The following is a 25,663-nucleotide window of genomic DNA, read 5'->3' as shown; positions in this document are numbered from 1 at the left end:
GTGAACGTGTTGTGAATTAGGAAGATTTCTTTTTGTGTGAGAAGTACTCCTGTGCATATAAATGCACACAATCATTAGTAAATGAGACCCAGGGTCCCAATGTCATCTTCTGGATCAACTAATACCATAAAATCTGAAGAAAACCTTTTGCAAACAGATGTTATTTCTGCAGTTTCATTTGGTGCCACTAGTGGTGCATAAATTAAACTCCTAGGAGATTCTCCGGAGATTTGCGTGTTATAGGAAGCTTATTTCCAGGCCTGTGCTTTTCTTATAGTGATTAGCTTTGCATAACATCTCTTTAATCTTACGGCACTGACAGTTGTGGCTGTCACAGTTGGTTATTTCGCTTGAAGGTGACTTCTAACGTAGGGTTGCTGCTGCAGTGCCATTACTTAACCCTTAAAAAAAGTTAGTGGAACCCATCAAAGACCATGCAAAGGCTTATGGGCCATTGAGCTGTGGCTGAAGAGATGACAAGCTTTCAGTGCTGTCCACTCAAGCAAGAATTTCAACCACTCTGGGATTCCCACCATGAGATGGATTACTCTTAAAAATGGGCAGAGGAAGCGTTGAAATTTAACACTTACTTAGCCGATACTTGCACATGAAGCACCTTTAAGTCACACAGCAAAAAGTCATTTTTCAGTTAAAGGGATACCTCACTGATTAGCATTAAGCATTGTATCAGTGGAAACCCGGTAGTATTTTCAAATGACCGTGCTTCCCTCCCTCGTGTCCCCCTGAGAGGAGAGATTTCTGTATTGTGTGTCTGGAAAAAAACCTCTGATTACGCAAAAATCGTCATTTTGCGTCATCTGAGGCTTTTTTGGCCAGAGGCTAGAGACTACCGCTAGTAGTCAGACAGTATATAAACTGGACACAGCGACCCCATTTGATTCAACGGAGGAAAGTGAAGTCAATTAGAAGCACTAACTTCCTGATGGTCGAGCGTACTGCGCAGACTCAAACTGAGCTTGACGACGTAGATCTGACGTGAGCAACTCGTCTGTCTTCTAGTAGCTGTGCCAAGAGAAATCTGAATCATTCCCTTCCGAAACTTGCAGAGATGGAGAGCGTGAGTAGGAGCTGTCCATGAGCTAGGAGCAGGAGAAACTTTTGCTAAGTATTCTGATTAATTACTTTGCCATTTTGCCTCCACGTCCCCCCGATTGCCCGCGAGCTTCTCCTCCTGTCCATACGGTAATCTCTCTACTGTGCGACAGAGAGTCGCGTGGGTATGACGCAATCGTTAGCCTATTTTTACAAAAACTGCTTCTACGGGGCCATAACATAAGATACAAGGTAATGGAGCCTTTTATACATTTTCGTGTTTCTTTAGAAATAAATAATGGACAAATGGAGTCTTTATACGCCTCAGATGTAAAGTTATTCGCTGTCAAAGTGACGCCAAAATGAATGGGAGTCAATGGGATGCTAACAGCCGGTTAATGGTGTGCTAGCCAATGGCGGCGCCCGGGGAAGCTTCAACATAATTTGAAACGCTGCCCCCCTGCTAGTAGTAGGAGCTAGTTACGCATGTTTTCAACCCACCCATAGGGGGTGGGATCTCACGATAATACAGCGTCTTTTCAATTTTGAGTCAACTAGTAGCCTATATCATTTCTTCTGATACCGCCCTCTGTAACCAGTAGGCGTGGCTTGGGAGTGGCCTCGTAGGGCAGCGAAGCAAGTGCATTCTGGGACTTGTTGTCTTTCATCCACATGAGCCAAAAATACATTTTCTGGCTTTTCTCAGTCTAGAAGGCACCAACTTCTAAAATAATTTCACATACATAAATGACCCAATTTAAATACACATTAATCTTTCCAGCGGTGAAATATCCCTTTCACAATATTTAAACTTCCTTTCTGAGAACATATCTTTTAAGTTAAGTTTGTTTATTTAAAGGGGTGGTTGATTATGATTTCACTTTTTTAACTTTAGTTAGTGTGTAATGTTGCTGTTTGAGCATAAACAACATCTGCAAAGTTACAACGCTCAAAGTTCAAAGCAAAGGGAGATACTTTCTTTTAAAGAAATTGCTTTTTAAGGACTACAACAAATGGCAGGTAGGGACTACACAAGCTTCCTCCCGGGTAAGTGACATCACAAACCCTAACATTTACATAAACCCCGCCCCCGGGAACGCAATTTATAGATTATCATGACAGAATATGCTAATCAATGACTAGAAGATAACTACACAAAAGCTACATAAATTCATCAACTAACCATTCAGAAATGTTGTCTACATGTTGTCACTTCTTGAGTCTCTCCATCTTTCTGACTTCGGTCTGAACATAAAAGGCTAAAGGTTTTTGAAATCTCCAGTGCATGTCAGTGTGAGGTAAAAGCACACAAGCTGTTGTAGCGAGCAGCAGCTCATTTGCATTTAAAGGAACAGACACAAAAACGGTGCGTTTTTGCTCAGCCTCAAAAAGTGACAACTTTAACATGCTATTTAAAAATATACAGGGTATGTGGGGTATTTTGAGCTAAAACTTCACATACACACTCTGGGGACATCAAAGACTTATTTTACATCTTGTGAAAAGGGCATTATACCACCCCTTTAAGTTTATGTTTCATCTGCGCTGGAAAATGTTTTATTGTTTTATGCATTAATCTCATAAAACTCAAGTAAAACTAATATTATTGCAAATAAATTTCATGAATTGAAATACAGCTCAAATAAAATAAATATAATTATTATATGAGAAACTTGCATCTAAAAATGTAACCGCAATAAAATCTGAAGATTTAAACAAAATGTGAAAATTTAAAACTGAAATAAAAATAAATTAAATCTAAATACAAAATATTAAAAATAATAAAAATTACAAGCACATAGCAAAATTATTAAAAACAAAATGGGGTAATGGGGTTAAATAGCCTTATTATCTTGCACAGTTTTGCTGTGTAAATTGATCTTGTTTTATGGATGCTAAGATATAAAGATTCAAGGATGTTTTATGTATTTTATTTTATTTATTTATTTTAATAGAAAACGAGACCCCCTTGAACAACCTGAATTTAAGGCCCGGTTTCACAGACAGAGCTTAGATTAAGCCAGGATTAGGCCTTAGTTCAATTAGGGCATTTATAGTTTTAATAAATGTGCCTTTAAAAAAAAAAAACATCACTGGTGTGCATCTTAAGACAAAACAATGGCACTAACATATTTTTTGTCAGAGCAAGTTGCTTTCAGTTAAAACAGCTCAAATATACATTTTAGTCTGAGACGAGGCTTAAGCCTTGTCTGTGAAACCGTGGGTAAGTGTCTTGCTTATAGGCACTATCGGCCAGCTTTTACTGGATTTGAACCTACACCTTTTCCAGACAGCAACATAGTGTCGGCCCAGATCCGGCCCACATCTGGTACGCGTGGAATCCACATGCACCAGATGTGGCCCGGATCTGGGCCGACACTATTTTGCTCTCTGGATTTTAATTACATGCATAGATCTTTACAACTGGACTCTACCTGCAGAGAGTCAGTGTTTCCTGGTTCAAGCCTTACCTGCAGGCGGAGGTTGAACACAAAGGTCTCATCAGCCTCAGGTATGTCATCATCCCTCACAGCGATGAAGATAGTTTTACTGCTTTCAGAGGACAGGAGAAAAGCAGCAGCAGTTGTGGCCTCAAAGTCACCAGTGTCCTCTCCCTGAAGCTGGACAAACACAAGATAACGCATGGAAAACATGGAGAACAGTCATCAATTGTTTTAGTTTTGGGAACAATTCTTTTAGAGCATAGATGTTCTTTGTTTTTGTTTTATTTCGGAACTTGCTGAACAAAAATCAAGACTTGCATTGGGAGAAAACGGTTCATTATAAAACACCTCAAAGTTTGTGACGGGAAATCCCTGACCTCTTTTAAACTCAGCCGGCACCATCTGGTTGACAACTGCCACCTCTAGCGCATGCTTTGATGCCACCCACTGTAAGCCGCTACAAAACGGGCTCTTAGATCCTTCCTTCTACAGTGAATTAATGGAAGCCATTCAATGAACCGGCAACACTTGCCCACTTACTATGCGTGCTAAACAGCCACTGGCTGCTTTGACAGTAGGAATATTTGTGTTTCTGTGCTAATTACGGCCATATGTGCTATGATATGATTTACCAGACAGATGCTTGGGTGTTGAGACTCAACCAGCTGTTAAGGCATTAACATATCAGGCAGTTTAGAAACACTGTTGGCTCAAAGGTTCTGTGGAGCCTTAATCACATCTACAGTAAAAAATGTCACTTATGCTTCCTATAACTATTTCTTACTCATCATGCTCTTATTATGTGGCATTAGTGTGTTGTGTGTGTCCTTATGACTTACTACTGATACAATTAAAAGGAGACATTATGTGATATATTTAGTTACTTGATAGATTAAATAAGACTTTTTTTAACCCCTTAACTGTCACCCACCGCCCCTTTTTTTTCCGCATGACATGAAAATCACTATCCAAACTTAAATGGTTGTAATTCAAGAATGCTTTGGAATATAGACATATGGTTGGTCTTGTTTTAAAGAAGACATTTTCCAGATTATTGTAGGAGTGAAATAATGTTTATGTTTGAGTTTATGAAAATGTACAATGTAAAAATAAAATAATTTATATTTTATATAATATATATATATATATATATATATTACAAAATATATTTTACCCCAAAACTGCAAGAAAATTAAAGCCAAAAATCTAAACAAGTTGTGTACCACATTTTAGGTTGATATCTCAAAAAATTAGCTTTCAGTAAGATTTTATTTGGGCACAGAAACTTTTTCACTCGATGGACAGCTAAGCTTCCTTACTGACCATATAAGGGCGCCTCCATTTTCATATATGTTTTGAGTGATCTGAAACATGTATTTCCATAATTTCATACAATTTATGAAGTATGCATTCTATTCAGAAATAGTATGGGTGGTTTGGCAGAATTTGATTTGATTTCAACCTCTAATAAACACATAAAAAGAGCACATATGTGCATTATAGCTCGCTGTCGCATCACAAATCGAGAATCCATAAAACATTTTCAGACCTTTTTTTCTCATAACATTTAATTGGTGTTATCTTTTGGCATTAAAACAAACTGAGGTTTCTACCAATCTTTCATGATTTTTCATGTTTATTTCTATTTCAAAATAAAGGCATAAACACGCCTAATGAATATGAAATGTTGTTGCAAATTGATAAATTACTGCTCCGCTGTAATTTATTTTTAAAAAACAGCCACCAAATATGAAAACTGGAGATTGTAAGCTTTCAAATGATATAGTTTGTCAATATTACTTTAAGATATTATTGTTCTAAATATACAGTATATGGACAACCGTCTGTTTTTTTTTTTTTTTTTTATGTTTGTTTTCTTTGGAATTTCAGCCAATGTTTATATAAACAAACTAATAAATATTAAAATACTATTCAAAAATAAATTCAATCAAAATAATGTTTTTTTATAAAAACAAAACTTTTTTAACGCTTTTTTTAACGCATTTTCCGATAAAAGGCGGAACATTTTCTGTTCAACCCTGTTATGCTTTGGCATTTGCCCTTGTATTACCAATAATCATACAATGACTTATTTATTCCTTTATTTTTATTTTGTATTATTTATTTGTTTTTTACATTGTGACATTTATTTAAAAGGCAAAAAGAAACTATGAGAATTTACTGGTGGTTCTTTCTAAAAATGTAAGTGTCATGGACTGACTGGTTTGTTTTCGTTTTCATGGACTTTAATGGTACGTTTACACGACAACAATATGCTTGTTGATGCATATGCGGAGAAGTTTTTACTTTGAGTTTTCTGCGTACAGACGACACTATTGTAAAAACAATCCCCCTTCACACAGTTCAGCGAAAACAACTAAAAACGCTGTATTCTGCGGCTGCGATGAAACACTATAAACTGAATACGTAATAGCATGTGCATGATGTCATCGTCTTCAGAGATTTGCATTTTTGTTGTTTACACAGAGACCGTTTTGAAACCCGTTTTCAAAAGATTGCATTTTCAGGCACCCAAAACACAGTTGTTGTGTAGATGAACGGCCAAAACGCATACAATTTGTACGTTTTTAGTTGAAAACGGTGTCGTGTAAACAGCCCCTTTAATTTGTGTCTCTCAGTAACCCGTCTTCCTTTGTTCCATTTTCCCGCTCTTCATTTGTTACCATGGATTTGATTAATTAGTTGTCACCTGATCATCACTGATTCACCCTGTGTATTTAAGTTCCTTATTTCATTCAGTTTGTGGTCTGGTATTGTTCATATGTCATGTCTACACGCTGTTTCGTAACCTTTCAACTTGTGGATTACTTGAGTTTGCTTTGTTAATAAATCTTTTGTTTATTTTGAACCTGTTTTAACTCTTTCATCATCATCTGGACTAAACTGTGACAGTAATCACATAAAAAAAATGGTTACACTTTATTTTAAGGTGTCCTTGTTACAGTGTAGGCCTATACATTTAAGAAGTAATATTAATAAACAACATAGGATTGGGAATAGGGTTTGGTTTAGGGTTAGTTGCATGTAATTACGCATAATTTACTGTTAATACTAGAATAAAGTACATGTAACATGTAACAAAGACACTGTAAAATAAAGTGTTACCAAAATTATTTTAAAGCCTGAAATAGCACCAAAATAGGAACATTCTGAGCAGCATACAGTTTAATTTTATCAAATTGTACATTTATTTTGATAAAACCAGGTTTGCTACATAAACTACAAACCCAACTGGCAGACCAACCCGATCTCACGGCAATTGGTACAAATTTTACAAGGTGGCTAATTTGTACGAATTCATACGACCTCACACACATTTTTGCTAAATCGTACATATTTTACGAGTTGCCCAATTCGTTAGCCTGACAAGGGAACACACCATTGGCAGGGCTCAATCCGAGGGGTGGGATAAACGGTTGTCTTTCAAATTCCCTCTGTACGCAATAGGATAGCACTACAACCAACCAGAGCGTTTTCCCACAAGTGGAGCTAGTTGATAGATTAAACTTTTGCCGTATCCGGTCGGCAAAACTCCGAACACATCTTCCTTTTTTAAGAATGATTTCAGTGCAGTTCTTTGTTCTTTTCTTAAAGAAAAGCATAACTCCAAGTCTTCCAGAGTCGCGGCCAAAGGTGATTCGAAAGACCGCTGTTCGCCAGCAGCAGCAGCATCTTCTTTGTTTTCAAGTAGCAGGGAATTAACGCGGAACCGTCGCAACTCTGCCGTCATTATGTTAAGCCCGCCCACCGACTCTATACATGATGTGATTGGCCTGACTAGAGTTTGGTTTTTCCAGCTCGAAAGCCAACGGAGAGTTGCTAGACGACACTGGCTGCACCCACTGCATCTACGGTGTCTCTAGATTTCTAGGCTATCAATTCGTATGAATTCGTACGAATTACCTACCCCTGACCCCGCCTCTAAACCTAACCGTCACTGGGGTTTAGACAAATCGTACAAATTCGTACGAGTGAGGTCGTACGAATTCATAAGAATCAGCCACATTTTACTCATTCGTACGAATTCATACGAACTGGTCGTGAGATAGCGTTGAGCAGACACACAAACTGATAGAAACAACGATTAACCACTCATGCAGATTGCTCTTCTAAACTTACCAGAACTAGAGCTGTGACATTAACTGGATCTCCAACTCGTTCCACCACAAGACGCACTATGGCCCTGCTGCTCTCGTTCACAACAAACTGAGTCTGGCCCTGGAACCTCAGCTCTGCCGACTCAGACCTGGCACTTGTGGTGAGCAGCATCAGAACCAGGCCAGCTAGACCGACAACAGCTGGCATTCCTGAAGAGAGAAAGAACATGTACAGTTCAGTGACCATCCATCTGACCGGGGAATATTTCACTCTGCATAAATTAAATTTACAATTACAAGCCTCAGATACTGTCCATCTTTCACTCGCAGTAGATCTGACAGGGTGGTGCATAAATGAATCGTTACTGTTATGGTACTTGCAGAGATTTCACACTTTCAAGGCAAGTGTACACCATAATAGCAGCTAGAATATATACCCAGAAGGGTATATTGACAAGTAGAAAACTGCACAAATATATGACTTTAGCAGCATTAGCTAACATCACCTTTAGAAAAAAAAAAACGTTTAACGGTCTTATATAGAACCCTAGGGTTCCTGCCTGAATTTTAAAGAACTCTTTATGCCAAAAAGGTTCTATAATGATTGCATAATACTTTCATGTTTTTTTTTGTTTGTTTTTTTTCTTTTCTTTTTCTAGTGATCAAGTATGTTTACAAGATGTTTAATTAAATTACAGTTAAAACTGAATCTTAATTCATAAAATGATCTCATGATGGGAACTCCTAAAAGTTTTTATACTGTATATAAAGCACCTGACCCTTCAAGAAGCCTTTAAGGTTCTATACAGAATATTTTCTTCTTGCAGAACCGGACTTTTTGTATACAGACAACCTATGTTTTTTGTTCTTTTTGGAGCTGTCATTGTACAAAGATCTGCATTAAAATTCCTCAAAAAAATATATTTTGTGTTTCAAACATAACAGCGTAGGTTTTGAACGACATGAGTTAATAATTTTTGGTTGAAATATCTCTTTAAAACTTTGGAAATCAAGATAATACGACTGTATGACTAACCCTTTCCCTTTAAGGTTCCTGACCTTGAAGGTCAAATGCCAGTTATTGTCACCTACAAAAGAAGACAAATCAGACAGGCATTTATTGTGGTCATCTCTTTTGAAGAGAAAGAGACTATTAAGTTTTATTGCAGGACTCAGACAATATCAGTCTCCTTTTTCTTCTTAAAGACTGTTGTCATGGCTAACAAAACAGAAAACAGAAAACATGAATATGTTCAAAACAACGTCTGGCCATCTATTTAGTCATCCGCTGCTTTGAAGCACACACACACTTTTTATATTTGCTAAATTACATGGTAAATACACACGCTTTGAATGAAGTAATCTTGTTTTTCCTTTTTTTTTCTTAGAAGAGTCAATTACCAGGGAAAGTTGGACATTGGTTAAATTCAGCTCTTCATATGTTCCACTTCTGCTACATCATGCGGTTATTCTTGAGCCACAAGGTTGTTGGGAGCAGACGGCGTTCATCAATTAAGGTGCCATTTCAGATTACTGAAGGGTTCTTTCTTTTGAGTTAGTGAGAGTAAAACTTTGAGGGGCAGAAATGCAACCATATGATTTTGGTACAATTTCATTGCTCAATTGGGGTATGTCTGAGTGTGTGCACGTCTAAATCAAAAGTGTGTGTGTGTGTGTGCGTGCGTGCGTGTGTGTATGTTGTGTTTTGATGACAAGAGGCGGGCAGGCAGGCAGGCAGGACAGCACGGAAGGGGGGCCGTGAATGCTATCAAAACTGGATTAGCGGCTGCTGGCGGTCTGAGGCCTGGGGTGAGGGTACAAAGCCGGGACAGTAGAGGGGAAAGCCTTGTATTCAGCTCTGCTTCTCCCCCAGAGCTGGGAACTTCCTGACTTGTTCAGACTCAATACACAACATACACACAACTGGACCAGCACCTCTCTCTTATTTATTTTAGTTAGTTTACATTATAATATGCTGCTACCTAATACTACATTTCTGCTAATAATAATAAGGTTTAGGATAGCACAAATAAATGCAAAATCCATATTATGAGCTGTAAATAATAACATTTCCTATTTAAATTATACTTAAAATTCTGTTAAAACCATACTCTCATTGTGAGCAATTTTGTGATCAATTTCAACTCCAATTCTTTTACAATGTTCTCTAACAATCTCCTTATGCTCTGCTTCTATCCAGTGAAGCAAAGGTGTAAAGAGTACCTAAAACCATTCTTGAGTAAAAGTACAGATACCTCACAGCGAAGTTACAAGTCACCAATTCCAATTTGACCTGAGTAAAAGTCTTAGAGTATCTGATTTTACCATTACTTAAGTATTTTACTCGAACTGAGTGTAGGCTCAAAGATGCACTAGTCCTCAGCACCTAAGAGACATGCCAGTGAAAAACAAGAAACATTTGGTCTGTGAGGAAAGCAATCACATGTTTATTTTCTAAAATCAAAATAAAACTGAACACCACAATATTGCAATAAATCAAGGTGGACGCAACAGCCTCTTAAACGTCTACAAACACTCAAGTCTCAGTTAAGCTCACATGCTCAAAAAGGGCATGAGTTAACCAATATCCTTCAAAAAGGTCTCTTCAATATAACAGATAAATATAATGATTGAAAGTAAAATGAAATAGTGAAAGCGTACTTGCACTGGACATGCTGGTTTCAGCCTCATCACCGACTGCAGTCATGTCCACATTTCATTTAAACACCTGCGATTCAGCAACTACCTGCTAATGCACTCACATTCCAGCTAAGTATGCTTCTTGAAAAGTTTGGGCAAAACACACAAGATAAAGTACCTTCAAAACCACAGATAGACCTCTACCTGTCGCGATAGTATAAAACTTTCCTGATAGAGTAATAATTACAGCAGAATAAAATAAAGCATATTTTGTTGGAGCTTGAAAGGGTTCAGTTTGAGCAGATGTTTTATACCATCATCACTGTCCTCATCAGAGCTCATTTCCCAGTACATTCAGCATCTGGCTCATATTCACAATCTCAAACATATCCTCAAAACTATCCTTTTCAACATCTTCAGAATCAATATTTTGATCGCTGACAGTTTCTTCACCAGATCCACCGTCAAGTGACAGTGACACTAATATCTGATTGCGTTCATTTCTTGCACTGCAGTAAATCGCTGAGACACTTCAAGTTTTGCTGATGATACTTCCTATTCTTTTGTTTTCTGCCTGCAGTAACTATGAGTGAAATGTCACTTCATCATTATGTATCAGACATTGCCACCTTGTGGAATAAAGGGGAATTGTACTTATTCAGTCATCAAAGATTAAATTATTGTTGTGCAGAAAAAATATATACTTACACTGTTACATGCATCGGGTCATTAGCGACACTATACGATTCTTTACAAAAAATTAATGGGAACACAGGCATTCTTTAAAAAAAAATGATTTGAATGAGGAATACTAAGAAGGCTGATGTCTAACTTTAAAAAATAATGAGGAGGAGGGTCACAAAAGACCCGAGGTATACGCGTTTTTAGGGTTAAGTAATTAAAACAATAATAAAATACATTAATGAAATATTAAATAATTTAGCCTTTTTTCAGATGGATGGATGAGCAACATAAAAGGTAAGAAATAATTGCATTTAAAATCCATGATATCATGCTGCATTTTTGGGAACTGATAAATAAAGGCACTTGACTTGACTAACACGGCTTGACTTACTGATAAAGCATCTTTGAGCATTTGTTCTTCTGGAGGTTCAAGCAATTCAAGGAGATGTCCAGGCCATCAGTCAAGCCCGAGGTTACCACGGCCTCTTTGGCCGCATCTCCTGACATTGATAAAGACAGACACAGAGATACTACACACCCTTTGCCAGATCACCACAGGACATGCTGGCCTGAAGAACATCAAACGATTTATCAATGACCAGGAGGCCACTGAGCCGCCAAGACACTGGTGGTTTGGCTCTTAGGCTGACCCCAGGACAGTCTATTGAAGAGATGTCTCATTTTCAAAGACAAAATAAAGATGGCTTTCACAGTCAAGCTACTCTCTTTTCCCTCAGGCACACAGGAGGCCCGCGGCAGAAGCCCTTTGCCATTCAGTTCATATCAGAGATGGTCCAAATGCCAAAAAAAAAGCAAAAAATATAGAAGAGCGCAAGAATTTTGGGTGAATATTCAGCAGAAAGCTGCTCCCCTGCAGTGGGAGATACAGATGCCGTTTTGCTCTCTGGAAGTGTGCTGTTAAGTCAATACAGCGCCTCAGGTGGTCTCTCTTTCATTCGACATGGTTATCTCTGTTCAGTCAACCAAATCCTTTAGCATACTTCACATCTTCTACTTTCAAAAACAAAGTGCTTGAGGTGGTTTATATCTTCTCAGTGGTTTTCACTGATAGCATTCTGGAATTACTCATTACAATAAAAATGCATGCCTGCCCATGCCAGGAAACCTGATTACAATGGCATCTGTAATTCATCGTTGATGCTGAGTAAGCAACTTAATTCAGTCAGATTAGCAGATTAGCAAGTGGGATATTTGCCCACTCTGTGTAACTCTGGGGGATTCATTTATTTATTATACTTGGTCTCTTTAAAGGGATAGTTCCCCAAAAAATGAAAATTCTGTCATTATTTACTCACCCTCATGTCGTTCCAAAACTGTACGATATTCTTTCTTCTGTGAAGCACGCACACACGCACACACACACACACACACACACACACGCACACACACACACACACACACACACACACACACACACACACACACACACACACACACACACACACACACACAAGACATTCTGTTTCAGTGTTTTTTGCCCATACATTGAAAGTCAATTGGGTCCAATATTGTTGTTTTTGGGCCCCATTGTCTTTCATTGTATGACCAAAAGCAGCTGAAATATATTATTTTGTGTTCCACTGAAGAAACAAAGTCATTCATGTTTGGCACAGGTTTTAATTTTTGGGTGAATTATCCATTTAATATTTAGATCAATGAACCCCAAGGAGAGTTTGACCCCATCACCTCATGCAACGGGTTCACATGGCAGCCATGGCTCTTAACGTAACCGAGACTTCAGCAATTACACTGGATCACCTGGCTGAGGATGTGATAAAGTGTACGGTTACGGGTCTACTCTGCTGGCCCAGCAGCCGCCTCTAGTGTTACCCCTGCCCGGCAGCAGGATCCATAATCTTAACATCAATTATTCAATCAGCAAGACTTCACAGCCAGTACTAAGCAACAAGGGGAGCGGTGTGTGTGCATGTGTGTTATGCAATACATTGAACCTTCAGTGAGGTCACACACCTTGACTTCATGTATCAGAGTGACTAGTGCAACCAAGTCAATATGGTGTACAACATGCAATGTTTTCAAACTTTCTTGTAACATTCCAAATGACTATTTTCAAGGAGAAATACTCTAAAGTTTCCTATACTTTAGCCACTTTTGCTTGGAGCTCAAAATAATAACAGTATGCACTGAATCCAAATTGCAGGCTTGACTTAATCTAATGGTCTGTCTACTTCTGTAACAACCTGTCTGATGAGACTGTGGAGAGCTTTGGTAATGTGCAGTCACATTTATCACAGCACATGACATGGTAGCAGAAGTAACTCATTAGATGTCTCATGTAGCTCATGTTAGTCAAGTTAGCCAACAAAAGCTAAAGTCATGACCAATGCATCAACAGTCAACCCATGCGGCTCTCGTCTTGTAAAGGCTTTCATTTGATGCTTTGCCAGCCTAGTGCACTACGATATACATTAAGAAAGTCAAAACGGAAAACCCACACATAAACACGCAGCTTTTGAACCATTTTGAAAATATCATAAACACTGGGAACATTCCAAAAGGTATGTTGAATATCTAGCATAATATACTCTGCAGGCAGCATTTAAAGGCATTTCAACACGAAAGACAGCTGTTTCAATATGATACCTTCTTTTTTCTTTATTATAAGCAAGCATCACATGTATCCTGCACAGAGGTGACAATAAGAGAGGATGGCTTATATAATAATAATAATAATAATTAAAATAATAACTTTATTCAAATTAAAGCTCATAAAATTAAGGTGTAAACTGATTATATTATATTATATTATATTATATTATATTATATTATATTATATTATATTATATTATATTATATTTAATCTTCTCAAAAACTATTGTTCAATTAAATTACATGTGAACATAGGAAGAACTTCTTGTATCCCACAAATTGTGATTGGTTAAATGTAATATATTGACACTCCCACCTTCTGTTACAAGTTTGAAAACAAGAAGCTTTGTCATAATTACAGCAGAACAACTCTCTTCTCAAATTGTGCCCTCTTTCTCAATATAAAAGCCAAATATTTAATTTAGGAAAAGAACATGATGTTTTAAAAATCACACATAATATTTTAAACAAAATATGCAATCATATAGCTTTTATATTTTAAAAAGATGCCCCCTCGCAAGGAGAACCTCATATTTGGGGTACTTGGCATCAAATATTTTGAAAACCCCAGAATTTTAAAATTACATTGTTAGCTTAGCAACTCCAAGGAGTGGTTTGTATGATGTCAGAGTTTCTGCCTGATTGTTCCAAATTGGTCACTTATGAGGATCCACTTCCACCATGAGTATCAGCGTAGGGTTATGTTATTGAAATGTACAGTGTCAGTTTAAGCTATGTCTATCTTAAGACTGGCTCAAGGTCATTTGGGGTTATGCTGGTCAAAGCTGATCAATTATGACTCAGCAACTTGGCAGACTGACTTTCCTGTAGCGGTAACAACAAAAGCTCAGTCACTGCTTCATTATACTTTAAAAACTGATGAAGGAAACAGAGCCTCACCCATCTGACACTGACCAAATTACGTGTTTGATCATCTTAAAAAAGCACAATAACAACGAGACTCTTAATATAGCCCATCCACTTTGGTGCATAGGCACATATGTCAATAATAAACTGAAGTTAACCACATGAGTGTGGTGATATTACACTGATATGTAGTAACAGCACAACACATACATGAAACAGCAGAAATGAGACAACATGCTCTGTTACCTCAGAAACCGACCTCATTCAGAAAGTTCTGGGAGCTTTCAGGGCTCCCATATATGGAGAGCTCAAAAGCCAATAATTGCCACTTGTGTTGTAGCCCCTCAAGTATTTTTAGACGGGACGATATCCTGAAAATCTCGAGGTTGGGAAACTAAAAACATTTAATAACTGAGTCTGGTAAAACATACATCATTACATCTGAAGAGAGTATCTCAAGACCACAGCTTTTCATTGGCGAGACACTCATTTGGTGAACGTTGCCCAAAATGTTTCTGTTTATTTTGAAAGATACAGGGAACCTAGAATTAGTTCACGACAGTGTACATGTGAGTGGGCGCTGAGTACGAGGAGATGCCATTCCTTCTGAAGAAAGAAAGCAGAGATTAAGAAAATATCCGCTCGGAATAACAAGAAATAACAAAAGCTCTGTTTTCGTATTGTCATATGTTACTTTTAAACCCAACATTAGCTTCTAGTCGATGGACTACATGCCAATCAAGTCCACGCTGGCCAGAGAGCAGAGAGAAAAAACGAAAATCTCTCAAAGGTATTGTCCTCAGGCCATCGTCTGACCCTTTCAACTTGAGCCAACTGCATCCTGCGTCCTTATTCCAAAAAACACAATGACTTTTTTTTCCACTCTCAATATATGGGCCAGAGAAAAGATCCCATTGAATTTCACATGGTGAACGCTCCCGAGGCCGCAGAACTCCATGACCGATGGGCTACTGCAGCAAACAATGGATGAGAGTGAAGAGAAATGCACTTTCAAGGGATTAAACAAGGAAAAGCCTCTCAATGGCAGCGAAGAGAAGAAAAGCAAATTATAAAGCTTATTGCTTCATCGCATGTAGCCAGTCGGACCTTGGCTGAAATGCTAATTGCCTTTCTTTTCAGCCTCGCACACTGAATCGGGGGTGTGTGCGCTTGAGAAAGGCAGGGCACTCACGATTCACAGACAGACGCGCACACACACACTGAAGATTTTAGGAGGCTCAGTGTTGTACTCTTTTTTTTTTTTTGCAACATTGTTTTCTCTAGTTTTTCTTCTTTTCCCACTCTTTTTTAAAACGCGGGTACTTCAGCCTTCCAGTAGACCGAATCAAGCCCCCATTCAGACAGATAGTTCTCTTTCTCCCTCGGTTTTCCCTCCCATACCTCATTTAACGAGCGAGAGATGTGGGAAATTTCTGTCCCGGCCTCTTCAATCTGCTGAGTTTGGCAGCCACAGGACAGATGGCTGGATTGAGGACAGAGCAAATCCCCGATCAAGAGTAGCTCCCTCACTGACTCTGAATCAGTCGCTGCAGACCCACAGAGTCGGCAGTAAAGTTTGGTTTCACACATTATTGTATAGAGTCTTTTCACATTTTACACCTGTTCTTCTATCTTAAATTCAATGTCAACTTTAGGCATTTCTAATTTCCCCCAAAAAAAAGTGTAACCGCAACTTTGGTTGAGCATCCCAACCAATCCAGCACAGCAACACTAGCGTTGCAATCGTGTAGGTTTGGGGCGGGGCAATGTGTTTTTATGATTAATGGCAAATGAGGAGGTGCTTGGGAAACCTTTTTGAAAACAATTACTACTTTTGCCATTCTGTATGGTAGTACTGTAAAATCTATATGCTTTCCTTCTGTTACTGTTAACAAAAGGTAAAACAAAAAGTACATCAAAATATTTTCATAAACCAAAATGGTAGCATTTTATTTTACAGTCCTGTTCCCGCTACTATGTACTTATATGTACTTAATAACTGGGTAATAACTAATGTTAATGCTAATACTATGTACTTAATAACTTGGTAATAACTAATAACCTTAATCCATGTAGTTATCTTATATTACCCAGTACTTTCTTATGTAAGTACACTGTACACACGGAAGTGCACGTACTGTAAAATAAAGTGCAATCAACAAAATTATATATATATATATAAAAAAAAAATATGTATATATATATATATATATATATATATATATATATATATATATATATATATATATATATATATATATATATATATATATATATATAAAACTTGAAAACTTTATAACCTGCCTACGGTAAACATGAAATGCCTTTAGATTTTGATGGCTAACGATACTACTAAAATAAATAGTAAATAAACTAAAAAAAAAAAAAAAAACTACCTGTCAATTAAATAAATCTATCAATCAATATTTTTTTAATAAAAAGTTTTTTAATCTATTTATATGCTAAAGAGGAAGTAAGACACTAGTCTAAAAATCCTCTGAACACACTAGTATAGATTCTGATCAACAGGTGGGAGGTGGGAAACAGACACAATCCGAGTTTGCTCAATTCCCCCACTTCAGAAATTCCTTCACCATGACGAACCACAATGGGGTAAATACTTGCAAGCAATGGGAGAGAGAAAGCAGGCGAGAGTCTGGAGTGAAGGAACTGGAGGGGGGCATGGGGGAAAGACACAGACGGGGGAGTGAAGGTCAGCAGGACATCTCGCCTTAGGGCCCAGCGACGGTAATAGACGTCCAGCATTCAAACTGCTTTCACTCTTGTGAATCAACAAACCGCTTTATGTATTAATGCCCTACATTTATGCATGATGGATTCAGTGAAATCATCTGGGTATGGCTGAGTAGGCGTTGCAACTAAAAATGATCTCTGACCAGCCTGCATTGTGTCAGGCAAGCTCTTTCACCAGGCAATAGCAACTTAAGAGGGAAAGCTCAAGAAAGAGAGACAGGGCTCTATAGATTTGCCGCCCCTGGGTATTAGGATAAACACTAAGGAGATAAACAGCCAGGAGGAGGGTCCTTATTGACCCGACCACAGGTCAGTGGGTCCCGGATGTAGTATCAATAAATGAACGTCTCAAGAAGTAGTAGTTAATAAAGTAGTCAAGTCAGGAAAAAAGTATTTCTGCTAAGAATTCTCAAAAAATTCTCAACCCACAACTTAAAGGAATAGTTCACTTAAAAATGAACATTTTGTCATAATTTAAGTTGATTCAAACCTGTATGGATTTCTTTCTTCTGCTGAACACAAAGAACGAAATTTTAAAGAATGTCGGTAACCAAACAGTTGATGGACCCCATTGACTTCCATAGTATTTTTATTTTATTTATTTTTTACTATGGAAGTCAATGGGATCCAACTGTCTGGTTACAGACATTCTTTAAAATATCTTCCTTTGTGTTCAGCAGAAGAAAGAAATTCATACAGGTTTGAAACAACTTGAGGGCGAGTAAATGATGACAGAATTAAACATTTTTTAAGTGAACTATTCCTTTAACATAACAATTCTATGGAAGCTTGTTTCCGCCACAAAATAAAACATTTTAAAAGATAATTGCGACTTTTTATCTCACAATAGCGAGTTTACATCTCGCAATTCAGACTTTATTTCTCAGAATTGCGAGATATAAAGTCAGAATTGCGTGAAATAAAGTCGCAATTGCGTGTGTTTTTTTTCTCGCAATTGCGACTTTTATATCACGCAATTCTGACTTTATAACACATAATTGCGAGTTCATATCTCGCAATTCTGACATCTTTTCTCAGAATTGTGAGATATAAACTCACAACTGTGAGATATAAAGTCCAATTCTAAGGGAAAAAAAGACGGACTTTTTTTTTTTGTTTACCTCAGAATAGTTTATATCTCACAATTCTGACTTTATAACACGCAATTGCGACTTTATATCATGCAATTCTGACTTTATATCTCCCAATTGCGACTTTATTTCTCAGAATTGCGATTTAATATCTCGCAATTGCGACTTTATTTCTCAGAATTGTGACTTTATATCTCGCAATTGCGACTTTATTTCTCAGAATTCCGACTTCATATCTCGCAATTCTGAGAAAAAAAGTCACAATTATGACTTGATATATCGCAATTGTGAGAAAAAAGTCAGAATTAGGAGATAAAAAGTCGCAATTATTATTATTTATTTATTATTCAGTGGCGGAAACAAGCTTCCATACAATTCCCTAGATATTTACATACACAATAACTTTTTAACAATTATTAAATGCCAATTCTGATCATTTATCTTTAGACCAACCATTAGACATACACCTTTTTCATAAACCTTATTAAACACATCATGACACATTTATGTAGAGAGAAGTCCATATTTTTCATTTGAAAAGTGAAAGAGTGAATGCAGGGGCAACTTTTTAAAGCCCAGTTGTGACTGATTACACCATCAGACTTTTTGGAACGGTTTCAACCCTCCGAAGGGTCTCATATGACCACCACAAATCAATCAAAATTAAACCTTGGATGTGTCAGATCATTTCTGTTTATTTTAGCCATTTATGTAACAAATGTAACTCTATCTGCTATGTGGACAATTGGACCGAAATCATCTAGAGATCATTCATCAAGCCCTAAAACTTGGAAAAGTTCTACAGAATAGCTTGCGGTATGGATCAATGCCACATGTATCCGTGTTGAATAAATCACATTGAAAAAGGAGCGAACGATCAAGCCCTGCGGGGAGAACACAGTGTTCATGCGTTAGAGGGCACAGCGTGACTCCACACCATGAAACGGTTTTAAGGACCGACAGTGAAGGTCACAGTTCAAGTTCAATAGCCCGCAGAAAAAAAGGATAAAGCTTCCCTTTTGATGCTTAAACTTATTCTGTAGAACCACATGCAGTAGAGAGAATGTATGCAAGAGTTACAGAGTGTATTATGCTTTTTTTGTACGCTGTTGATTACAAATAGGAATTATATTTGTGATGCAACATGAAAAATATATTTTGGAGAAAAAACATTTCAGAACAAGTTTACATATACCACAGTGAAATATTCAAATGAAATAAAATTAAATTAAATTTAAAGAGAAATTTAAAAAATATATCATACAAAGGGGGTAAATGAGAGAGAATAAGCCATATGTAGACCAGTACAATTACACATTATATTCCAAAAAGGTCAAAAAGAAGTGAATGGTATGTTGACCAAAGACAAACTCTTGAGCAAACTCCATGGCACAATTGTGGCAGACCATGACAAATAAAGATACCTCAAGATTGCAGCTGGATTTGACCATTGCTTCAGAATATCCTGCCATACTTCCATTTTCAGCTCCAGAATAAACAGATACTAAAATACTATGTGCAATATGTCAGCTCACTGCTGAAGATGCACACAAATTAACATACTGAAAAAGGTCAATGTCTGCTCTTTATATTACATGACCTGAATCATGTAATGTAACATAAACTCAATAATATTCATGACTGCAAAATGACATAATCCTATATGTTTCACCTTACAAACGGAAAACTTAGCACTAAAGCAATTCAAGTTATGATCACAAATAAAAAAGAAAGAATTGGACAAAATGAGTGTATCAGAAACTCAAGTGATATGACATTTTGGTTAATGCTAAGAAATGTAAAACACAACAACATTTTTACAAACGACAACAAAGAGCTTCTGATGATCAAAATATGCAAATTAGCACTCATATAAGTGATATAAACGATTTCAGCTCAATATTTTGTTTAAAAACATTGTTGTAAAATGTCACAAGAAATGTGAAAAGAATAAAAGTAATAATAATATCAAAATTAGACAATTTAATTGAAATAATCAACACAATTAAAAAAATCTTAACATAACCTGATACAAAATGAAATCTTAACATAACCATAATGAAGAAAATAAATAAGGAATAAATAAACAAAGAGCTATTGTTGACCAACTTGTGCATATTACTGAACAAAATGCTTGGTTTAGCCACAAAACAAACTACAAAAATGAATGGAGATGAATGGTTTCCGACTGAGAACATCATTAGGCTATGTATGATTCTTTATATTAAAACTTTTACAGGAATGACAGTGACGGATTGTTACGAGCCAAGCGGTCCACATTTATCAAAATTCAATCTGAATTTAGCCCTGTCTGCGCATGAACTAGCAACCCACTCGTCGAAAACCAGTGACATACTCCCACTGTGTTTTTTACTGCTTTGGGTCTGGGGTCTTTGTTTGGCATTTACAGAAGTGAATTGAGTTTCTCCACATGCTCGGTGACATGCGTGGCGATTTTGTTTTAGCGAAGGCCCCAGGCTGGTGGGAACCCTGCTAATTTTGCTAAGAAGGTGTGAAATTATAAAACTGATTAAAAGTGATGTAAACTTGAAAGAATGCCACTCTTTCAGCCAGGGTCGGTTTCCAAATAGACTTTTAAATTGACATTAAATGAACAGGACAGGTGTTAAAACTAGTCAGTTTTAAGAGTATATTGATTTATCCATTTAAATTGATATACAAAAAAATATATAATAATACAAAAAAACTAATAAACAAAAACCGTTGATGCTTTCAACCTTCAACCTAAAACTGTTATTACAATAGAGAAATACTTAAATGAGTTTCCAAGGCTTTCACTTAAAAAAACAACAACAACAACAACAACAACCAAAAAAACTTTTACGATAACGTTTTACTTCAATAAGAGTGAAATTACAGTTAACTCTTAAATCAGCATTTCACTGTCCTATTACAGTTTTACTCAGTCAGGTCTCAAGTATTAAGAAAACTATTGTATATTGACTGCTTCACATACACCATCATTTTTAGCACATACTTTGTCAAGACTATTAAATATCCAACACGTATTCCAGCATGTTCATGTTTTGTCTCAGCTCCATATAAACACGACGTGATTTTACTGCAAGTTTGATCTCTGAATCAACAATTTAACTGCTGAAAGACAATTCATTTATAAGCATATAGCATAACAGCCTGATTAGTAGAATATGTTACACAACTGTCCATATATATATATATATATATATATACATATCTAGAAAACATTATTTTTTAAGTAAATTGCACTAGGCTCTAGCAATACTTTGGTTATGGTGATATATTTACTTATTTCCTTTCAGGTTCGGTGTTATTTTTTTGAGTGTATTTTCTTTGTTCTGTGCATTTGACACCTAATTTGTTTTTTAACTGTAATTTTAGGAATATAATATAATATAATATAATATAATATAATATAATATAATATAATATAATATAATATAATATAATATAATATAATATAATATAATATATGAATTTATGGTGACAGAGGATCCTGGGAACATACTTTGAACAACATATATATATATGAAGATTTCAGATGCAAAAGCCTCTAAGTGCCATCTGTAATTTTGTTCTAAAATTTGCATTTTTATCAAGCTTGTAAATATAGGTTCAGTAATTTCACTTTAATGACAATTAATAGGTCATTTTCATTGCCATTAAAGTGAAATAACTGAACATAAACATACAAGCTTGATAAAAAATGATCATTCTAAGATAATTTCGGATGACACTTAGAGGCTTTTGCATCTGAAGTCTTCATATATATATATATATATATATATATATATATATATATATATATATATATAGATCAGTGCTAATTGTAATTAATTAACTAATTGTTCTAAAACCTATAAAAAATGTAAGTAGTGCCAACCTGTTTGCACTAAAACATGGTCTTTAAAAATATACTCAACACAACTGTGCTTTATGTAAGATAAAACATCTCATAATATGGAAGAGGCAGCTTCTGTTCTCAGTAAACAGACTCAGATGGTGAAGTACAAAGGGAGAGTGCAGTAGGGAAGAGCCATTGGGAAAATAATTAAGACAAGTCTATTTAAGAAAAAAAAAAAAAAAAACACTAAACCTAAAGCATGTTTCTCTGCCGCAACATAGAATTCTAACAATTCGAGCAATTCCCCGTGAAGCATGTTTAGATAGGCTTGTGTGTGTTTTTTCTTTTGTCTTAATTCCACCTGTCTCTTCACGCTGGACCCTGTGTGGTCTGTTTCCTTGTGACATCAATCACAGTGCGCTCGGTCTGTGAGCAGTGCTTCGCACATCTCGATGGATTTAGTGTTTATGTTACATCCTCTCTGTTTTCTCAACATGTAAGGCCCTATTTAAGGGGAGGTACAAAAACAGGGGCGACCACTGCAAATGTAACACCCAGCCGTGAATCACATGCACTGAATGATGCTCAACTGAAGCTGTATAAGGGGGGTGCAAGAAGATCATTCAATCCATTGAGTCACAGAGCATCTATTCAGTAGATAAAGGGCGCCCCTAATGAATTAAACACGAAACAGTATAAAACAGACTACCAAAGATGCCAGTTGATTCACTAAAACAGTAGAAGGACTGGATAAAACCATGTCGAATGTGTCCAGTTTACGACACGTAGGCTATAGGCCTAATGTTGCATGACTGGTAAGAAACTACATGTCATTTTGTAATTTACAAGCAGTGCTGGGTAGATTACTTACAAATTGTAGTGTGTAACTGATTCCAAATTACATGACAAAAATTGTAGTTAGAAATGTAATCCATTAGACATTTTAGGTAATATAATCGGACTACTTTTTGATTACTTTTAGATTACTTTTGATCAAGCTTGTTTATCACATTGAATAATATTATACCATACTGATATACAAATACAAAGAAAAAGCAAATATATTCCATGCGTGCAAATGCATTACACATTATGTCAGGGTTTCAAACTGGGGTTTATGAGTTTAATGAAAAGCTAATAATTAAATAAATCATATTTGTTTAAAATAAATAGTTTTATAATAAGAAGAAATACACTAAAAATAAGTTAAATGATTTCTGTCAAATCCAGTGGTCAAATACTTTGCAATGTGGTCTCTCAATTTTCTGAATAAGCAATTATGCTTCTTTCTTTTTTCTTTTTTTTTTTTTTTAGAAAGGAACATTTAAAATGTGAAAAAATAATAATTGGGGAGAATCAATAGCCTAAATAATGAATGATTTACTGCCATTGTGTGAATAATATGTAATCATGTAAATCAATAAAAAAGTAACTGTAGTCCATGAGTATTTTAAAATGTAATATAATCTAATTACAAGTATAATTTTCCAGATTACATGTATCAGTGACTACCCAGCACTGTTTAGAAGTAATATTAATTGGAGTTGCATTATGCATAATCAGAATACAGCTTCTTATCAATTGATATTAATTAGGCTATTTCATTTGTATTGTTATTTTTTTGCCAAAATAATACAAGCTCAACCTGCATGTGAATAAATAATCCAGACATAGATTATATTACCTAAAAGTGTCATCTAAGATAATGTTACTGATTACAATTTCAGTCATATCATGGGAAATCAGTACCAGCTAACATTTCAGAAGTAATCAAACACTGCAGGTGTCATGACTAGGTGTCATGAGAGTGTTACACGCAAAACTTCAGGGACCCTAAACTGAGAAGGGCCCCTTGCTTAGATCACATAAACCGATGTGCGTAAAGATGAGTGAGATCACCATTTGAGTTTTGGATGACAGGGGGGCTTCGCGAGCGCGTCCCATCTCAAAGCCCCTGTGTGGGGAGGAGCCCCGCCGACTGTTGTTTTATCTCAATGGGAGCGGGAGGAAAGAGACACAAAGCGCGCTGAAGACCCTCACAGTAACCATGGAAGCGCAGGAGAATGGCCTCTCATCCACCAACGATGAATTGATTTAACGTTCAAATGTTTATAACGATTATGTCTGATGTGTTTATTATTAGGAGAGGAAGAACAGAACTACCCAAAAACTGTCAAAATTGCCCGTGGATGCGAGTAAAGTGATTGTATAGCATACGCTTGAGTTTAAAGAGCATGTCCGTTCAGCAAAATGTGACACAAGCAAACTAACATATTAAAGTGTTTAAACTCTTGCTATTTAACGTTTCTGCCTTACTAATATGAAAGAGTTCGCTTATTAAACTACCAGCTTAAAAAGGGAAGAAAAAACAGCAAACTTACAAATCAAATTCTATCTAGCGCATCTTCCTGTAACTAACCGTATGCTTTGAAGCGCTTGTGTCGCATTTACCGGGCAATTTCACTAAATTGTTGCGCAAAACAAAGTGACGGACATGCAGTGTGATATACAAGTTACTCACCTAACACTTTGTTGTAACACTCCAAGGCAAATGACAAAAGGTCCGGGGTAAATTGAACCGGTCAGCGCTGTGTCCGTCAATGGGATGATAAATACATCGTGGTGACAATCGCGCGGCGCTTCCACTGTTCCTGCACAGAAGTTGGTCTTGAACAGCTCAATCAGTTTGGGTAAGAGTGGCTTTTCATGCAGGACGCTGGTTTGATTCTCCAGTCCATGCGAGGTGAGTGTGGATGCGCTTGAATCTCGACATGCGCTGCCCATGCAGTCCGTTTAAGCGCTTGTCCCGTCTGAACTAGTGGACATGGGTAGAGCCTTGTCTTGTCTGAGCAGGGATGTGCTAATCTCATTAACCTCCTTGCTTGAGAGATCGAGGGAACAGCTCCACCCAGCGATCTGTCTTCCTCAGGCAGAGAGGCTATTTGTGGAGGATGGCAAATTACGTTTCTAAAATCAACCTGTGGCGCACCGCTACACTGATTCCCACAGACGATTAAAATGTGAAGCACACATGATTAAACAGGACTTTCGCGTGCCACTTTAATATCAGGCTTGATTTACTAAAGCACCTGAGGCTATAATAATGCTATGAACAATAACTAAATAGAAATGTAATAAAATATCCTAATGATAGGCCTATCTAATGTACACTATATGGACAAAAGTATTGAGACACACCTCTTAATTAGTAAATTCAGGTTTTTCAATAAGACCCATTGCCACAAATATGAAATCAAGCATCTAGCCATGTCATTGACATACATTTGTGAATAAAAGGGTTGCTCTGAAGAGCTCAGTGAATTCAAGCATAGTACTGTAATAAGATACCACCCCTGCAAGTCAGTTTGCGAAATTTCATCCCTGCTAGATATTCCATGGTCAGCTGTAAGTGGTATTATTGGAAAGTGGAAGTGTTTAGGAACAACAGCAACTCAGCCACAGAGCTGTGTCACCAATGCTCTGCTGATTCCATAGCTGATGAGTTCAAAACTTCCACTGGCAGTAATATCATCATAA

At 36.8% G+C, this 25,663-nt stretch overlaps 1 protein-coding gene across 1 annotated transcript in view; it reads right to left on the bottom strand.

Annotated features, from left to right (window-relative positions):
* adgrv1 (adhesion G protein-coupled receptor V1) overlaps window positions 1–7,823 on the bottom strand; it is a gene marked incomplete at its 5' end in the record, with an annotated part of 147,089 nt that extends 139,266 nt beyond the window's left edge. Inside the window, 2 exons of the mRNA XM_081366996.1 lie at window positions 3,525–3,674; window positions 7,638–7,823. Coding sequence (XP_081223122.1) covers window positions 3,525–3,674; window positions 7,638–7,823 — 336 coding nt within the window. The remainder of the gene's footprint in view (window positions 1–3,524; window positions 3,675–7,637) is intronic.
* Between the last annotated feature and the right edge of the window lie 17,840 nt (window positions 7,824–25,663).

This window comes from Scardinius erythrophthalmus (assembly GCF_964197995.2).
Source record: "Scardinius erythrophthalmus genome assembly, chromosome: 5".
Taxonomy (NCBI): domain Eukaryota; kingdom Metazoa; phylum Chordata; class Actinopteri; order Cypriniformes; family Leuciscidae; genus Scardinius; species Scardinius erythrophthalmus.
The sequence above is the reverse complement of the archived record's forward strand: the minus strand, read 5'-3'. Positions and strand labels throughout refer to the sequence as shown.